This window comes from Rana temporaria, chromosome 4 (assembly GCF_905171775.1).
Source record: "Rana temporaria chromosome 4, aRanTem1.1, whole genome shotgun sequence".
Taxonomy (NCBI): Eukaryota; Metazoa; Chordata; class Amphibia; order Anura; family Ranidae; genus Rana; species Rana temporaria.
Genome location: NC_053492.1, coordinates 166,003,836 through 166,019,411, shown reverse-complemented (window position 1 = coordinate 166,019,411; position 15,576 = coordinate 166,003,836). Strand labels below are relative to the sequence as shown.

The window sequence follows — 15,576 nt, the reverse complement described above, 5'->3', positions numbered from 1 at the left end:
CCTATCCAATATAGTATCATTTGCTGTATTCAGTCAGTATATTTAGTAAAAGGGGGGGGTATATTCTTGAGCTGTCTTCATGTGAAAGGCATAGAATTGAGCAGTTTAAACCTAGAAGACAGATGATCTGCCATATCTCCGAACAATCAAAACGATTTGTGATAAGCTAATTCAGTTTGACTTTGTGCTTACTTAGACATAATTCCCTTGTTCGCTTTCCAGTATAGGCTTTAAAAACATGAAGTCTACTTGATATAAATTCTGACTTTTAAGCAACTTCTTAAGACCAGTGACCTTCAGAAATCGGTTGGTGCCAAGATCATCAAAAACTGATTATATTTGACATTCATGCATTATGTATACTTCCTTTAGCAACAAATACACTGGCATTTAAAATCTATTTTGAACAACAGATTACAAGATGCATTGTTCCTAGCTAGGCTGTTCCTCACAGTTCAAAGGATGTTGCTACTTATTTGAAGTATTTTCTGCAGCTTATTTTGGCTGCATGGCCATGGTAAAAAATCAAACAGTATGGAAGCATCGATAAATATGTAGAAGAATACATAAACTGAGGAAAAAAATGTAGTTTTATTATATATTTTTTTGGGGGGGATATTTTATTATAGCAAAAAGTAAAAAATATAGCTTTTTTTTTTTTTCAAAATTGACGCTATTCTTTTGTTTATAGCGCAAAAAATAAAAATCGCAGAGGTGATCAAATACCACCAAAATAAAGCTCTATTTGTGAGAAAAAAAAGGTCGTCAATTTTGTTTGGGTGCAACGTCGCACGACCGTACAATTGTCAATTAAAGTGACACATTACCGAATCGCAAAAAGTGCTCTGGTCAGGAAGGGGGTAAATTCTTCCGGGGCTGAATTGGTTAAAGGGTCTGAAAATTGATTTTCCTGTAATCTGTATGAGGAAAAAAATAATTTCCACACGTTAGTTTCTACAGGGACCACCGAAATGGTTTGCACATTACTCTCATGCCTCGTACACACGATCGGTTTTCCCGATGGTAAAACTGCCATGTTTACTTTTGGTCGGGAAAACCGTCCGTGTGTATGCTTCATAGCAGTTTTCCAGACAGGAAAACTGACCAAAAAAAATTAGAACTTGTCCTTTTTTTTTTTTTTTTTTTTTCGCTGCGATTCTCTGCATTTTTTTGCTCTGCAGTTTTCCTATGGGGAAACACTGCAGTGGAGCATACACGCGGCCGGTTTTCCCGACCAAAGCTGTCATGGCAGTTTTCCTGTTGTAAAATTGGCAGTGTGTACAAGGGGAAAAGCAATCGAACAGTTCTCGGTTTTCCCGACTGACTTTTGCCTACGAGGCATTAGGTCTGCATGAGGATTTAGTAGAAAGAAATGTTCACATGCAGATTCTACAGGGACCGCCAAGGCCATATTGCTAGGAGCCCATTAAATAGAATAAATGAAATTGGTTTGTAGATGTATAGATGCATTTAATGTAGATCTTGCTTTTAATAGGTACAGTATATCTATGTTTTTAATGTGTTTTTGTATCCTTTTTTCTTTTCCTTCAAATATCTTATTACGTTTTTCATGTTAAATACAGTGTACAATTAAGCATTGTATGTTGTGCAACGACATTGTTCGTAAAGTTTTTTTGTGTCCTTTTTTAAAGAGGAAGTAAACTCTGCACTCCTTATCACAATTTTCATCTCATGATATATGATATGAAAATGAATTTGCAATCCTTGCATACTATAATGTATACATAATCACTGTTTACTTACTGTTTTTTAGTAGTTTGTAAAAAATAAATAAAAATCTTCAGGGATTCGGCAGCACCATCTTGAGTACTGTTTCTGACTGATCTTTGGACATAATTTCCGCCCTTTCTTGACTCCCCTGCTATAATCTCGCACATGCGCGATCGCTTTATTATCCAAGCCTCTTTCTCAAGATGATTGCCGCTATAGGAGTCAGTTCACCAGGGCGGTTTACTCATCCTGCCCCGCCCCCTCATGATGTCGAACAGTCACAAGGGAATAATCTGGAAGATGAATGCCCAGTCTTGCGATTCTGCAAAGCTGCGGAACACTCGCTAACGTTATGCTGTGGATGGGGAAACGGCACACTCCGTGTGCCGTGAATTGCAGGGCGGAAAGCGCATGTGTAGGTGACGTAATCAAACTTTACGGAACGGATTGCAAGCAATTGAAACAAGTAATAAGAATTTCACAGGCAGCAATCAATAGGTTTATTTATGAGGAGTACAATGTGCTAAAGTTGCTTTTCGAGATTTTACAACCACTTTACACTGTTCTCCAAAAAGAAAAATAATTAAATAAAATAAAGTAGTTTTTGTGTGTGTGTGTGTATATATATATATATATATATATATATATATATATATATATATATATATATATATATAAGTATGTGTGTGTGTTATATATAGTTGCAATAAAAAGTATGTGAACCCTTTTGGAATGATATGGATTTCTGCACAAATTGGTCATAAAATGTGATCTGATCTTCATCTAAGTCACAACAATAGAAAAAAATTAAATGTTACCATGTTTTTATTGAACACACCATGAAAACATTTTTAAGCCCATAAATGCAGAATCACTACACCGCAACCGTGCACAGTTGCGGGGTAGTTGCAGTGCAGCCCCATTCACCCTCGTTATACCTCCAGTTGCAGCCACAGCATGTAAACACCCTCAGCTGCTGCCTCTGCAGCTAAAGGTGGAGAAGTTGGGGTTGGTAAAAACAGCTCAACCATGTGGTTTTACCGCCCCTATGACATGTGAACAAGCCCTTGGTTCACATCTGTGTAGCTGCATGTAGGGCAGTCCATTAATTTCCGTACCCACAAAATGCAGGGAAACAAGTCCCTAACCCTTTTTTTTTTTTTTAATTGCACTGCGGCAAAAGCACACCATGTTTTCCAATGTGTGGGGGCACCATTAAGAATTAATGATACCCCTAAAGAGCAGAGCATTTGTCTGTGTGTCAGGAATGAGCACGATTTTGCACGTGTTCTGCGAAACACCGTAATGTGAACCAAGCCTTGGACTTGCCTAATAACTGAAAATACTTTTTAAGGGTGCCCCGACTTGAAAAAGGTTGAGAAACACTGGGTCACAGGAGTCGCAGAGAATACCCCTCTCACAGAGCTCTTCAGGTTAGAGCATACTCCTCTCAGAGCTCCCATATCACAGAGAATGCCCCCCTCATAGAGCTCCCAATTGATATTACACACTTGCATAAGATTACAGCACTTGCACTCCCCTTCCCCTCTCCTAGCAGGAAACCTGACAGGTCTGGCCAAAGAGCAGGACTTTTCATGTTAAAGGCAGGTGATTGATTGCTTGGACCGTCTCACTGTCCAGTAACCAATCACCCACTTCTTAACATGAAAAGTCCCGCCCTTTGTCCGGACCTATCATGTTTCCTATCTTTCGTGAATAAGGTAGCAGAGGGGAGGGGAAGTGCAAGTGCGAGTGCTGCGATCTTATGGAAGGGGCAGTCCGCAGGCCGGGTAAATCAACCTGGCGGGCCGAAATTTTAAAACCCCTGGTTTACAGTCAAAGTCCAGACTTAAATCCAATTGAGAATCTGTGGCCAAGACCTGAAAATTACTGTTCCTAGATGATCTCCATCCAATCTGACAGAGCTTCAGCTATTTTGCTAAGAAGAATGGGCAAACATTTTGACTCTCTCTAAATGTGCAAAGCTGGTAGAGACATCCCCAAAAAGACCCCCAGTTGTAATTGCAGAGAAATGTGGGCTGAATACAAATGCACACCACACTTTTCAGATCTTTATTTGTAATAAATGTTGAAAACCATTTATAATTTTCCTTGGGCCGCGTACACACGACCAGTCCATCCAAAGAGAATGGTCCGAAGGACCGTTTTCATCGGTTCACCGCTGAAGCAGACCGATGGTCTGATGTGCGTACACACCATCAGTTCAAAAAAACCGATCGGGTCAGAACGCGGTGACGTAAAACACACGACGTGCTGAAAAAAACGAAGTTCAATGCTTCCAAGCATGCGTCGACTTGATTCTGAGCATGAGCGGGTTTTGCACCGATGCTTTTGTCTACTAACCATCGGTTTTGACTGATGGTCAGCCGTCCATCGGTTCGATTTTAAAGCAAGTTCTCTAATTTTTGTTCGAAGGACAACAGACCGATGGGCCGTACACATTGTTGTGCGAAAAATTAAAGGCATACAACCCCAGTCGCACGCTGCGATCCTCCAACCAAAATCTACTCCAAATCCCTAAAATCAGATACAAGTCTAAAGGAGAAAGGAGATTAGCGGTCCAAGGCCCTCGACTTTGGAACACTTTACCAACCTCTATTCGGTTGGAGGAGAATCACTTGGCCTTTAGGAGAAAGATCAAAACCCATCTCTTCTGAGATCAATGGAGAAATGGTCAAACAAGCGCTCAGAGGCGATTCAGTTCGCATGTGCAGCGCTATATACATTTTTCACTCACTCACTCACTCACTCACACGGTTGGTTTGGACCGATGAAACTGGACTTCAGGCCGTTTTCATTGGTTTGGACCGACCGTGTGTACGCGGCCTTACATGGACCTTATGGTGGTATAAAATATATATGTATAATATACTGTGTATTTGTGTGCAAAAAAAATAATAAATTTATGATAAAAATAATAAATTTATGATAAAATGGCTTTGTAACTTGTGTCAAACTATCCTCAGAGAGAACACATTTGAAACTAACTATTTTAAACCAGTGTTTTTTAATGCAAGACAATTGTCATTTCCCACATCGTACTTGGGGTTTCATATACACCATTGTGCAAGCTATTTTGAGCTCACCTTTTAAGTAAGGACAAGGCAGCTTTGAGATTTTTATGCATACAAGATTTACTAGGATTTTTTCTTTTGGCTTCATTTCGCTAGAAACTTTGCTTGAAAAATGCAATAAATTAATTTAGCTGCTAGCACTTCTTCATTATTTTAATAGTTCATTTAGTGGTTAACACTACATTATCACAGCTTAGCTGACATTAGCAAGGGCACTTTTTGGTTTCTCAGGTTGCTGATTACTGTGCCAAAACAATCCATACATGATGAGAACTAAGTTCCTGCCCCTTTCATTTTCTGTGTGAGTCTTTCTTTTTTATACAGTATTTCACTAATTAATTAACTGCTTTGTAGTAAGTGCCTACATGAATTATTACTGATGCAGTGTGCAAATATTTTCAAATAAAGAAAGATAATAATAAAAATGGTAAATGATTAACAAATGCAAATTTTGAGCAATAACCTTTGAAACTTTATAGCTGGGCTCTGCAGTCAGGTATTTTTAAATGGCGTGCTTGGTTCATTCTGATAAAACACGCCATTTGTGCTTCTTGACATTGGGGACAGAACAAATTTACTGAACTGAGAGGCACAACACACAGGAGCAGACAGTGAAGCCTTCACTTTGCTGTTTGTTGCTCCGGGCTGAACTGAACCAAGGCTGCAGCATCTGTCTGCATTGACACAGCTGCACTTGTTCTCTTGGGTACTTCCCATGAGCAGCCCCTCTCCCCACTGAAGTGCAGCAGTTGTCAGTATTTATTTATGAAGTCTTGTATACAGGAACAAAAAGGAGCAAAAGACTGGTAAAACAAACTATCAAGAGAAATTTGTAGATTTGCCATTGTTGAACCTTTGAAAATGCTAGTTTGTAGTAGTTTCTGAGTCACCCAAAACAGATAAAAAAGTATAGCAATATTCCCCATCAATCCTTGGGTGATGCAACAATGCCATTAGAAACCTGTATGACATGTACAACCATCTGCAGAGGGAATAGACACTCAATAAAACACAGGTCTCTAATTTTAGCAATGTTGTGCTCATTGAACTTGGAGAAAGGAATCTACAGGGAGTACAAAAAACCTTAATTGATTGAGAATCTTCCATTAAAATTCTTTTGTCCAAGTTTATTGAGGGCATAACGTTGTAGTTAGAGACCAGTGCTTCTTCTATTGTGAGCGATAGAGAGATTCTACTAGTGAGAGGGGTCGTGCACTGCAGAGTGTTGTAGGCCTGTCTAGCTCAACTCGTTTTATCACCAAATGACCATAAACACCTACAGTAAAACGAAAACTGCTTCCTTAATGAGGTTCTTTTTCAGTTCCCAAACTATAGTCTCATACTTTTTATTTTTTTACCTTACGGTATTATAGACCTTTATTACTGTAGGCCAGGGGTGCTGAACCCCAGAGCAGATTTTGGCCCCTGGAGCCCTCTGATGTGGCCCATGACCTCAAATCAGGGAAGCTCATGCTCTGGGATGGCAAGCCCAGATTGTGATCAACGGGTAGCCAAACTGCTATCCCAGAGCATCAGAGTGCATGGAGCTAGCGCCAGCACACAGAGGAAGCGTGCAACTGTGGAGGGAGCAGGAGCTGTACAAGCAGACGGGTGCCCCAGCTCCTGTCCCAAGCGTGATACCAAGTGCACTTCACTTGAGACCTTTCTGGCATCCTGGAGAGCGATGCCAGCAGAAGCTGGAAGAGGAAAAGGCCAGTCTATTAAACCTCTGCACTTTTGCAATGGGCATATTAGCATTTATAAAAAAAAGTGTTATTACTGGGCTACTTTTCCTGCTACATTGCTGCACTTAGCCATAGACTTCTATTATATCCTGCAGGTTTGGTGTATTTTCAGAAAGTGCACAACACACTTAAGATGTAATCGAAGTCTATGGCAAAGCACAGCTAACCTGCAGGAAAGCCACAAGTGCACTGTGCTGCACCCACAGTCTGGGTAAACCGCAGTGCATCAGTGTGAAAGCAGCATATGAGTCATTGTGGCCTGCGACCGGTTACCAAATCACTTAAAGCGGAAGTAAACCCATCTATAACCGTTTCATTTCCGGCACGTGCCAGAAATGTAACACTCCCAATGGTTGTGCTCTCAACCAAACTGTCAAACCATCGAATGGCTGGTATCATAACTTATCATATGTGCGGCATCATGGCAGTTGTAGACTAAACAAAGGCAAAGATGACAGCTTCCTTGGCTGAAAACAATAGGGGGGTTTACTTACACTTTAAGTGACCCTCGCTCTTCAAAAGGTTGAGCACCCCTGCCGTATGCTATTATTTTTTTAATATTCTCCGCTTGGAAATATCTTTAAAAATTTCTCTGTGAAATTGTGTTTCATGCCCTGCTGCTTCAGAACGCCATTCTTTAGCTGTGGAGAATTTGTTTTAGCATCTTCATATCATCACCTCCATTATGTTACAGGAAGATGGTGTAAGGGGTTAGCTTGCTAGCGGGGTGTGTGACCCCTTGGATGGGTTCACTACACACTGAATTTATACAGACAGGCAGTCGAAGATGGTTGAAAACAAAGATTTTGGTTTATTCTTCCATCTTGCTGGAAACAAGTGCAAGCATCCAAACAGCATAAACAAAATCAAACATAAAATAAACCCTGGCCACTTGGGGCGTCTATCTTCACCACACAGGAACTTATCTATGGAGTCTGGTACAGCCTAGTGCTGGGCAGACACTGCTGGTCATACAGCAGAAAAACAATAGTCTTTTGATTTTTATCACACAAAAAAATCAATCACTTCCTTACCTCCTCAGAAGACTTTCAGCTACTGCTCTCTTTCACTCAGAAAGCCTCCGAATGCAGCATTTCAGCGGTAATCCTCTGGATTACTTATAGAGGCCTTAATTGCCTCATTCTGAACAGCGGAAGTTTATTTAACACCCTTAGACCTTTTCTGGCTACATCTGCAGCCGACGCCTAATAACAATTGGTGTATTGTCTAAACAAGGCAGAAATGTATCTCCCATCTGTGACACCACCCACAGATTTACCTGACTTCCTGTCACAATGGTCAGTGCTGAGGTGAGATTGCTAGCAAAAATGAATAATGCTTATTTGGCCAAGTCTGTTAGTTTACAAAGTGCCCTGGACATCTTGGTAAAAGCCCTAGTGTCTATAGGAGTGTGCAGTATTTAGGCTCACTGATCAACTGCTACAACTGGAAAAAAAACATGAAATGATAGGTTGTTGGTGCAATATATGTGTGAGTGTTTAACATTTTCTGTGACTTTAGTTAATTTTTTGGTTACAATCTATTTTTTGTTCTTTAATATTAATGGACCTCTAAAAACAATTTTTTGTCATTGAATCAAAATTCAATAAAGTCAATCTGAAGCCTTTTGGATAATTACTTCTACTATTTATTAGACTGTCTTGGGAAACACATTTTTACTGGGTTTCCAAGATAACGTCAACATAATTAACTAGTCGTTTCAAAATGGCACACTGATACTTGGACTCTAGTCTTAAAAAATATTCAGCATCTCTGATCTAAAAACCTTAGATTTGTATAGTTAGTTTCTCTATTCACAGTATAACGGAACACCGATTGCAGTAGCTGTATCTTGGTTCCCTTCATTCCTGTGATCCGTCTGTACTTTGCTGATTGGTGGGTTGGGTAAGGGGATGACTAAATGTGATCAGTGCCCAAGCTGTACCAATTTATTCATCCTTTATTCCAAGCAAGAAGCAGCCAAGTAAAAGGAATACAGAAATAAACTCTGATGTTTAAAACAATGGCTTGAGTCTGCATTTTCCTATATCAATGTTCTACACAGCAGGAGTGACAGCAGAGAGAGGTTTCATTTGCTTGTCTTATCTTTAACTACAAATCATGCATCGGCAAATATATTGGAATACCGTTTTTTATGAGTAACCCACAGTGCTACAATCATTATTCTGCTATGTCTTTTGTCAGGCTCCTTTTTTTTCGGCTGTGAAAGAAGTGACTACTGCTGAAACCATGAGCAGCGATTTTGTTATACTCCCTCCTGCAAAGAGTGGGAACTCTGTCAGATTAAAAACAAAGTAAGTGCAATGCTTCATATAATATACTAACTGCTTCTCCAGATTTTAATAGGAGGAAAAATGTGAAGCCTTAGGGAATTTTTTAAGCCTTGAGAAATTTTAGGTTAGGTTTTTGTTATAACGTAAACCAAGATGTGTTTAAAATAAATGGTATTCTCTGTCACTGTAACTATTGCTATTTTGTTTTAATTGTATTGTAATTTGTAATTCTTGCCTTACCCATACAATAGAGGCAGACGTTTTTTTTGCTGAGCTAGTTCTTTTTTAGAACACAAGTGGCTAATGACCTATCAAGGTCTCTGTATGCTAAGCAACTATTACAGTACATTTTCTTTAGTCCAACGGTTGATGTGACCAGTGGGTCTAAAAGGATGTTAGAGTCGGATTTGGCTTTGTGAGTGTGCTTTCTAAATTCTAGTACACACGGGCCGAATATCGTATGTCATCGGCCAGTTCAATAGAAACCAGCAGACATTTGGTCCGAGTGTACGGCAGCCAGTTTGATAGAAGCTAGTTGCTCAGCCAGCTTCTGTCGAAGGGGCATGACTGAAAAAGGTCTGCCCATTTGGCTCCCGATCAGCGATCTCAGCCAATGACTGAGAGCATTAACCGAAATGTGTTCTGGCGGGTGGCCGTCCCCCTATCATAACACAATAAAACAGGGGAGATCGCTACACTAACTTTGCATAGTTAGTATGCCGGCTCCGACCTGAGCAGTCAGTTGTTTTTTTCAGTCAGCCAGCTAGGTTGAACGAAAAAAAAAAGAATATTGGTGTGTACGAGGTTTAAGGCAGTGACAAATCTACATATGTCATAAAGGTTGCCGTTAGGGTTGGATCAGGTGTACAATCGTGTAACCTAAAGAGGAGTTTCACCCCCCCCATCATTTTTCTTCTTCATCCCTGCTTACCTAATGCGGAGATGGCTACAGTTGAGATACTAACACAGAGGACCCAACTTTGTCCTGCTGGGATCCTCTTCTCTGCAGCTGCCACTGGTCCCGCACTGCCATGTTCCTTTGTGATGCCATTGGAAAACTGTGCCAGATCTTCCAGGTTTTGATGCAGCCTACCAATGTGATGCTAGGCCTGCCCCCCCTCCTCAATTAGTGTATGAGGTGACGTTCGGTGCTCTTGGTGCCTCCTGGGATATAAACTTCACATATTCCAGGGGCACTAATATAATTTGTCTAGGTGAATGACAGATGGGGGGGGGGGTTGGTGGATAGCTGTCTATATGACTGTTGTGATGGGTAGGAAACTGTATATAGAGATGCTTTGGTTGAAGAAAACTATATAAACCTTCTTTGGAAAGAATTGGAGCCGATTATATCGGTGTTGTGAGGAGGGGACAGATGAGAATTATGTATATAGTCAGTGGGGGTACAAACTGTATACAGTATATGGCTAATGTGGGGGTGGTGAGAACTGTATATATGCCCACTGTGGGAGGTGAGTACTGCATAAATGACTGATTTGTAGGAAGAGCGCATACATCGGATCAGAGCCACCTAGTTGTTGGCAACTAGGTTAAATTAACAAACCAGACTGCCTGAGAGTCAGACCTTTTTTTTGGATAGAGTGCAGAGGGATTATAATGCATGTCAGTTGTTATTGCTGTCTGTGCCCCGTTAAGGAGATATACCCTCTCTATTTGTCCTTAATATTATCATTAAAAGTAAAAGAAAATCCCAAATTTTGGGCTGGTACAAGGAAAGTAATAGAGGGAAAATCTTCCAATGGGTACACTAGTTCTAGAGACCTGGGGGCCCCCAAAGAATTCCCCTTGATTTGCAGAGATTTCTTCTCCCTTCCTGTTTGGCTATGAGACAGGCAGAGAAGGGAAATCTCCGAAATGGGACATAGATGGCAAAAAAAAATCTGACAGGGTATATAACCTTCCCATGCTCTATAAAATGGTGAAAAAAAAGCCTATAGTACTACTTTACCAGCTAACCTGTGAAGGAACCTGTGAAAAGCGAGACATAGGAACCACCATCGCTAATTTGTGCGATCCGGCTGTGGGTGGTTGCTGGTGCGGGAACCTGAACACACAGCTCGCTCTAGTGTGAACTGAGCCTTATGGGGTTGATTTACTAAAACTGAAGAGTGCAAAATCTGGTGCATCTGTGAAAAGAAGCAAACCGGCTTCCATTTTTTTTTTTTTCTTTTTGTGAAAACTTAATTAAACTGAAGTAAAGCCTTGTACACACTTCAGTTTACTGAGCGTGTGTATGAGGCTTTCAGGTTTCTCGTCTGGAAATCTGGCCAGAATCTCGACGAGAAAAATAGAGAACCTGCTCTCTATTTTCTCGTTGAGATTCTTGTCGTCCTGTTTCCCGACGAGAAACCCGAGAGTGTGTGTATACTTACCTGTCGCCGTGGAAACCCGTGCATGCTCAAAATGACTGACGCATGCGCGGTAGCTTCCACGGCATAGGTAGGGTGAAGCAAAATGGCGGCGATGGCATCGATTGTGACAAGCGCATGCTCGTCGTATGCGATGACGTCACTGCGTCCTTGCCTTTCAAGAGATCCGCGGTTTGTTTGAAAGGTCTGTGTGTACACTCGGGCGGCAAGAGATTCTTGCCAAGAATCTCGTCGGGGAAAAACTATGTTTTTTTTCCTGACGAGATTCTTGCCCGTGTGTACGAGGCCTCAGGAGCTGATTGGCTACCATGCAGACCTGCGCCAGATTTTGCACTCTTCAGTTTGAGTAAATAAAACCCATTGAGCTGATGCAGAACCTACATGACTGAGATGACTATATAAGAATGACAGCCCTGCAGCCTGCACCTTTGATAGCAGGAGTGGCAGATATTTATCTTTAAAGTGTTACTAAACCCAGGACCCTGCATTCACTATATCTGGTCTCCCACAGTACACAGAACATGGAAAGGCAATTATTTTGCTGCTAATAAACTGCAAAATACCTTTTCTTATCAACAGTATATAGCAGTCTTTTGCGTTCTAACAGTGTGCAGCTGAGCACTGGTTAAAGCTTGTAGGAGGAGTTTTAATTCTCCTCGGACTGTCCTATGAGCCTGCATGACCCCCTGACCCTCTGAACAGTGCTGATTGGCCCTGTGCTGTTCATATGCACCCACCCAAGGGGAAAAATAAAACTCTCTAGCAATACACACCAAACTGAGCATGTGCAGAATGACTCCAAGGCTGTCTTATCAGGAAATGGATTGGGGACTGTGGAAGAAGGGGGTGATGAGCGAAGACAGGTTCAAACAGCCTTTTTACACAATGTGCAGGAATAACCTCTTAGGTTCCACAGTGAGTATAACAAGCATGCTTTACTGCATATACACACTGATTTTACTGTTGTGGGTTTAGTAACACTTTCAAGGCCCAGTTTCTTGTGGCTGCTTAGGCAATATGGTGCTAGTTGTTTCCCTGCACGCACACATGTCTGTGAACAGGACAAAGGCAGAACACATTCCTTTAAATTACTGAATAATGTTTATTCTATGTTGTCTGTTTAGGAATATTCGAGAACTTCGTATGGAAACAGTACAGCTTGAGATGCAAAATGAGGAAATGGAGCAGAAGCTGATCCAGTTGCGCCAGAGCATGAGCAGAGAGAAGGAGGAAAGGGAGTATGTGAATTATAACCTACAGCTTTTCCCATTTCTATATACACAACGATACATGCTGAAAATAACCAGTTGCCGTTGTACTTTGTTGCACTGACACATTGTTCTCACTCCAGTGTAAATAGAAACAATCCTTTTCTTTCAGCAGAAGGATTACTCCAGCCAGCAGTTGCTGTGGTAATCATCCGACAGTTCATGTTTCACTGACTCACTGTGCTATGAAAAAGATTTTCAGCCGCTTTTTTACTTGCAGATTTTTCTGAATATCTAATACTGCTTCTTGTCGTCTCTGCAATGATTCTTCCAGAGGATTTAGGATACAGCAGAGGATGGGAAAATGATTTACAGCAGGACTTCTCTCGATATCTTCTGACTGATATAAACTATTTTTCATTACACAGCTAGCTCCAGAAGTGTGTATGCAGGGATGGAACTATAAATGACCAGGCTTAAAGAGGGTGATGGCTGTTCACCCTTCCGGATCTTATTAAATGCCACCAGTGTCAATCTAAAGAGATGCTGTAAACCCTCTTACACTTTTCTACAACATATAATACATACTATATATATATATATATATATATATATATATATATATATATATATATATATATATATATATATATATATATATTAGGGCTGTGCGTTAAACGCGATATTAACGGCGTTAACGCAAACCCATGTTAACGCCGTCTTAATTTTGTCGCGCGATTAACGCAGGAGCCCTCGGGTGGACATGCAGAGTGTGCAGCGGCGCGGCGCGGCTTACCTTTTCGCTGGATTCACAGACAAGTTACTCACCTTGTCCCTGGATCCAGCGATGCCACCCCGCTGTGTGATCGAGCGGGTCCTCCTTGCTTGGCGGGTCCTCCTCGCTTGGCGGGTCCTCCTCGCTCGATTCACAGTGCCTGTGTGACGCCGAGCTCCGTTCCCTGCGACGTTACGACGCACGGGAGCGGAGAACGGCGCCAAATTTAAAAAAGTAAACAAACACAATACACACAGTATACTGTAATCTTATAGATTACAGTACTGTATGTAAAAAATACACACCCCCCTTGTCCCTAGTGGTCTGCCCAGTGCCCTACATGTTCTTTTATAAAATAAAAACTATTCTTTCTGCCTGAAAAACTGTAGATTGTCCAAAAGTGTCCCTTTATGTCAAAAATGGTTTTAGATCAGCTAGAAAACAGCGATAATAAATTATAATCACTTGCAGAATTGTGCGATATTTGTGGGGAAATTCGTCATAAATTAGAGCGATTAATCGTGAGTTAACTATGACATTAATGCGATTAATCGCGATTAAAAATTTTAATCGTTTGACAGCACTAATATATATATATTTAAGCTGAGATTGTAGCTACACCTTTTTGCTGTGTGGAAGTTGTATTTTTGACATTTTAATTAGACTGGGTTCAAATACATGTGCACTTACCCAAGTACTGAAGCATGTAAGGGCTCATTTAGATTTGGCATCTAGGGCCGAAACAACTAATCGATTAATCGATTATGAAAATAGTTGTCAACTATTTTCATAATCGATTAATCGGCCAGTTGATTAGTTGGCCTGCATATAGAATGCATTATTTGTTTACATATCAGGAAATACAGTGCAGAACACGTTCAGTACAGTACACCATCCATACATGTCACTAAGTGTCTGAGAATTTGTGAAAGTGTGAGGCGCAATGCCTCATGGGACATGTAGTCCTGGGCAGGAAGTGAGTGGTTCTAAAGGCAGAAGTTTTTTTTACCTTGCTATAGCGGACGCTCTATACTATACTTTGCAGCTTGCTATTGAGGCACTCTGAAGGCAGGAGGAGCCAGAAAAAAAAAAAAAATCACTAAAGACTCTGTGCAGGGAAGATCAGCATCTGAACCCAGAGAAAGTGGAGGTAATAGAAGGCATTACAATTACTGTAGTTCGTTATTTATATTTACCACTGCGTATAGATATGCAAGAATAAATTGCCTTTTTTTATATTAACTAAATTGTACACCACACTTAAAGATTATCCGATTACTCAAAACAATAATCGGCCAACTAATCGATTATAAATATAATCGTTAGTTGCAGCCCTATTGCCATTTTTTGCTGCCCCCAATTGCAACTGTCCCCCTTAAGACCCCTTTTACACTGGGGCCACTCCTGTGCGTTGGCGGTGGAGCGCTGCTCGTTTTAGCAGTGCTTTTCACCCCAAAGAAGGGGTTAAAAACACCTGTGTTGCGGTACTCCCAAAACCGCTCCCAAACCGCCCCAAAGATGCTGCTTGCAGGACTTTTTCTAATGCCTGTAATGGAATGTATAAATCACTCATTCCATTTTCTTTAAGTAGAGCCGATCGGCTGCTCCTCTGACGGGGGGGTTTGTGCTGATCGATAATTAGCGCAGCCCCCCGAGGATGCCCAGACTAGACCACCAGGGATGCCCACCACCAGGTATGCCACCCTAGACCACAATGGATGCCAATCAGTGCCCACAATGGATGCCAATCTGTGCCCACAATGGGCATCACTGATTGGTAGGCATTGTTTGGCACTGATTGGCATCCATCAGTACAATATATTACAGTACATTCGTGCCAACTATCAATGCCCATCTGTGCTGCCCATCTGTGCCGCCTATCTGTGCCCATCTGTGCCGCCTATCTGTGCCCATCTGTGCCGCCTATCTGTGCCGCCCATCTGTGCCGCCTATCTGTGCCGCCTATCTGTGCCGCCTATCTGTGCCCATCTGTGCCGCATATCTGTGCCCATCTGTGCCGCCTATCTGTGCCCATCCGTGCCACCTATCTGTGCCGCCTATCAGTGCCACCTCATTGGTGCCCATCAGTGCAGCCCCATGAGTGCCCATCAGTGCAGCCCCATCAGTGCCCATCAGTGAAGGAGAAAATGTACTTATTTACAAAGTTTTGTAACAGAAGCAAAAAAAAAAAGCATTTTGTTTTTCAAATTTTTTGGTCTTTTTATCATATTTTTTGCAGAAAATTTAAATCCCAGAGGTGATCAAATACCACCAAAAGAAAGCTATATTTGTGGGAACAAAATGATACAAATTTAGTTTGGGTACAGTGTAGCACGAC

At 41.4% G+C, this 15,576-nt stretch overlaps 1 protein-coding gene across 1 annotated transcript in view; it reads left to right on the top strand.

The window, feature by feature from the left end:
• Window positions 1–15,576, top strand: part of ZBBX (zinc finger B-box domain containing) — a 126,988-nt gene that overhangs the window by 29,471 nt on the left and 81,941 nt on the right. Inside the window, exons 2-3 of the mRNA XM_040347715.1 lie at window positions 8,777–8,886; window positions 12,380–12,493. Coding sequence (XP_040203649.1) covers window positions 8,822–8,886; window positions 12,380–12,493 — 179 coding nt within the window. The 5' untranslated portion in view covers window positions 8,777–8,821. The remainder of the gene's footprint in view (window positions 1–8,776; window positions 8,887–12,379; window positions 12,494–15,576) is intronic.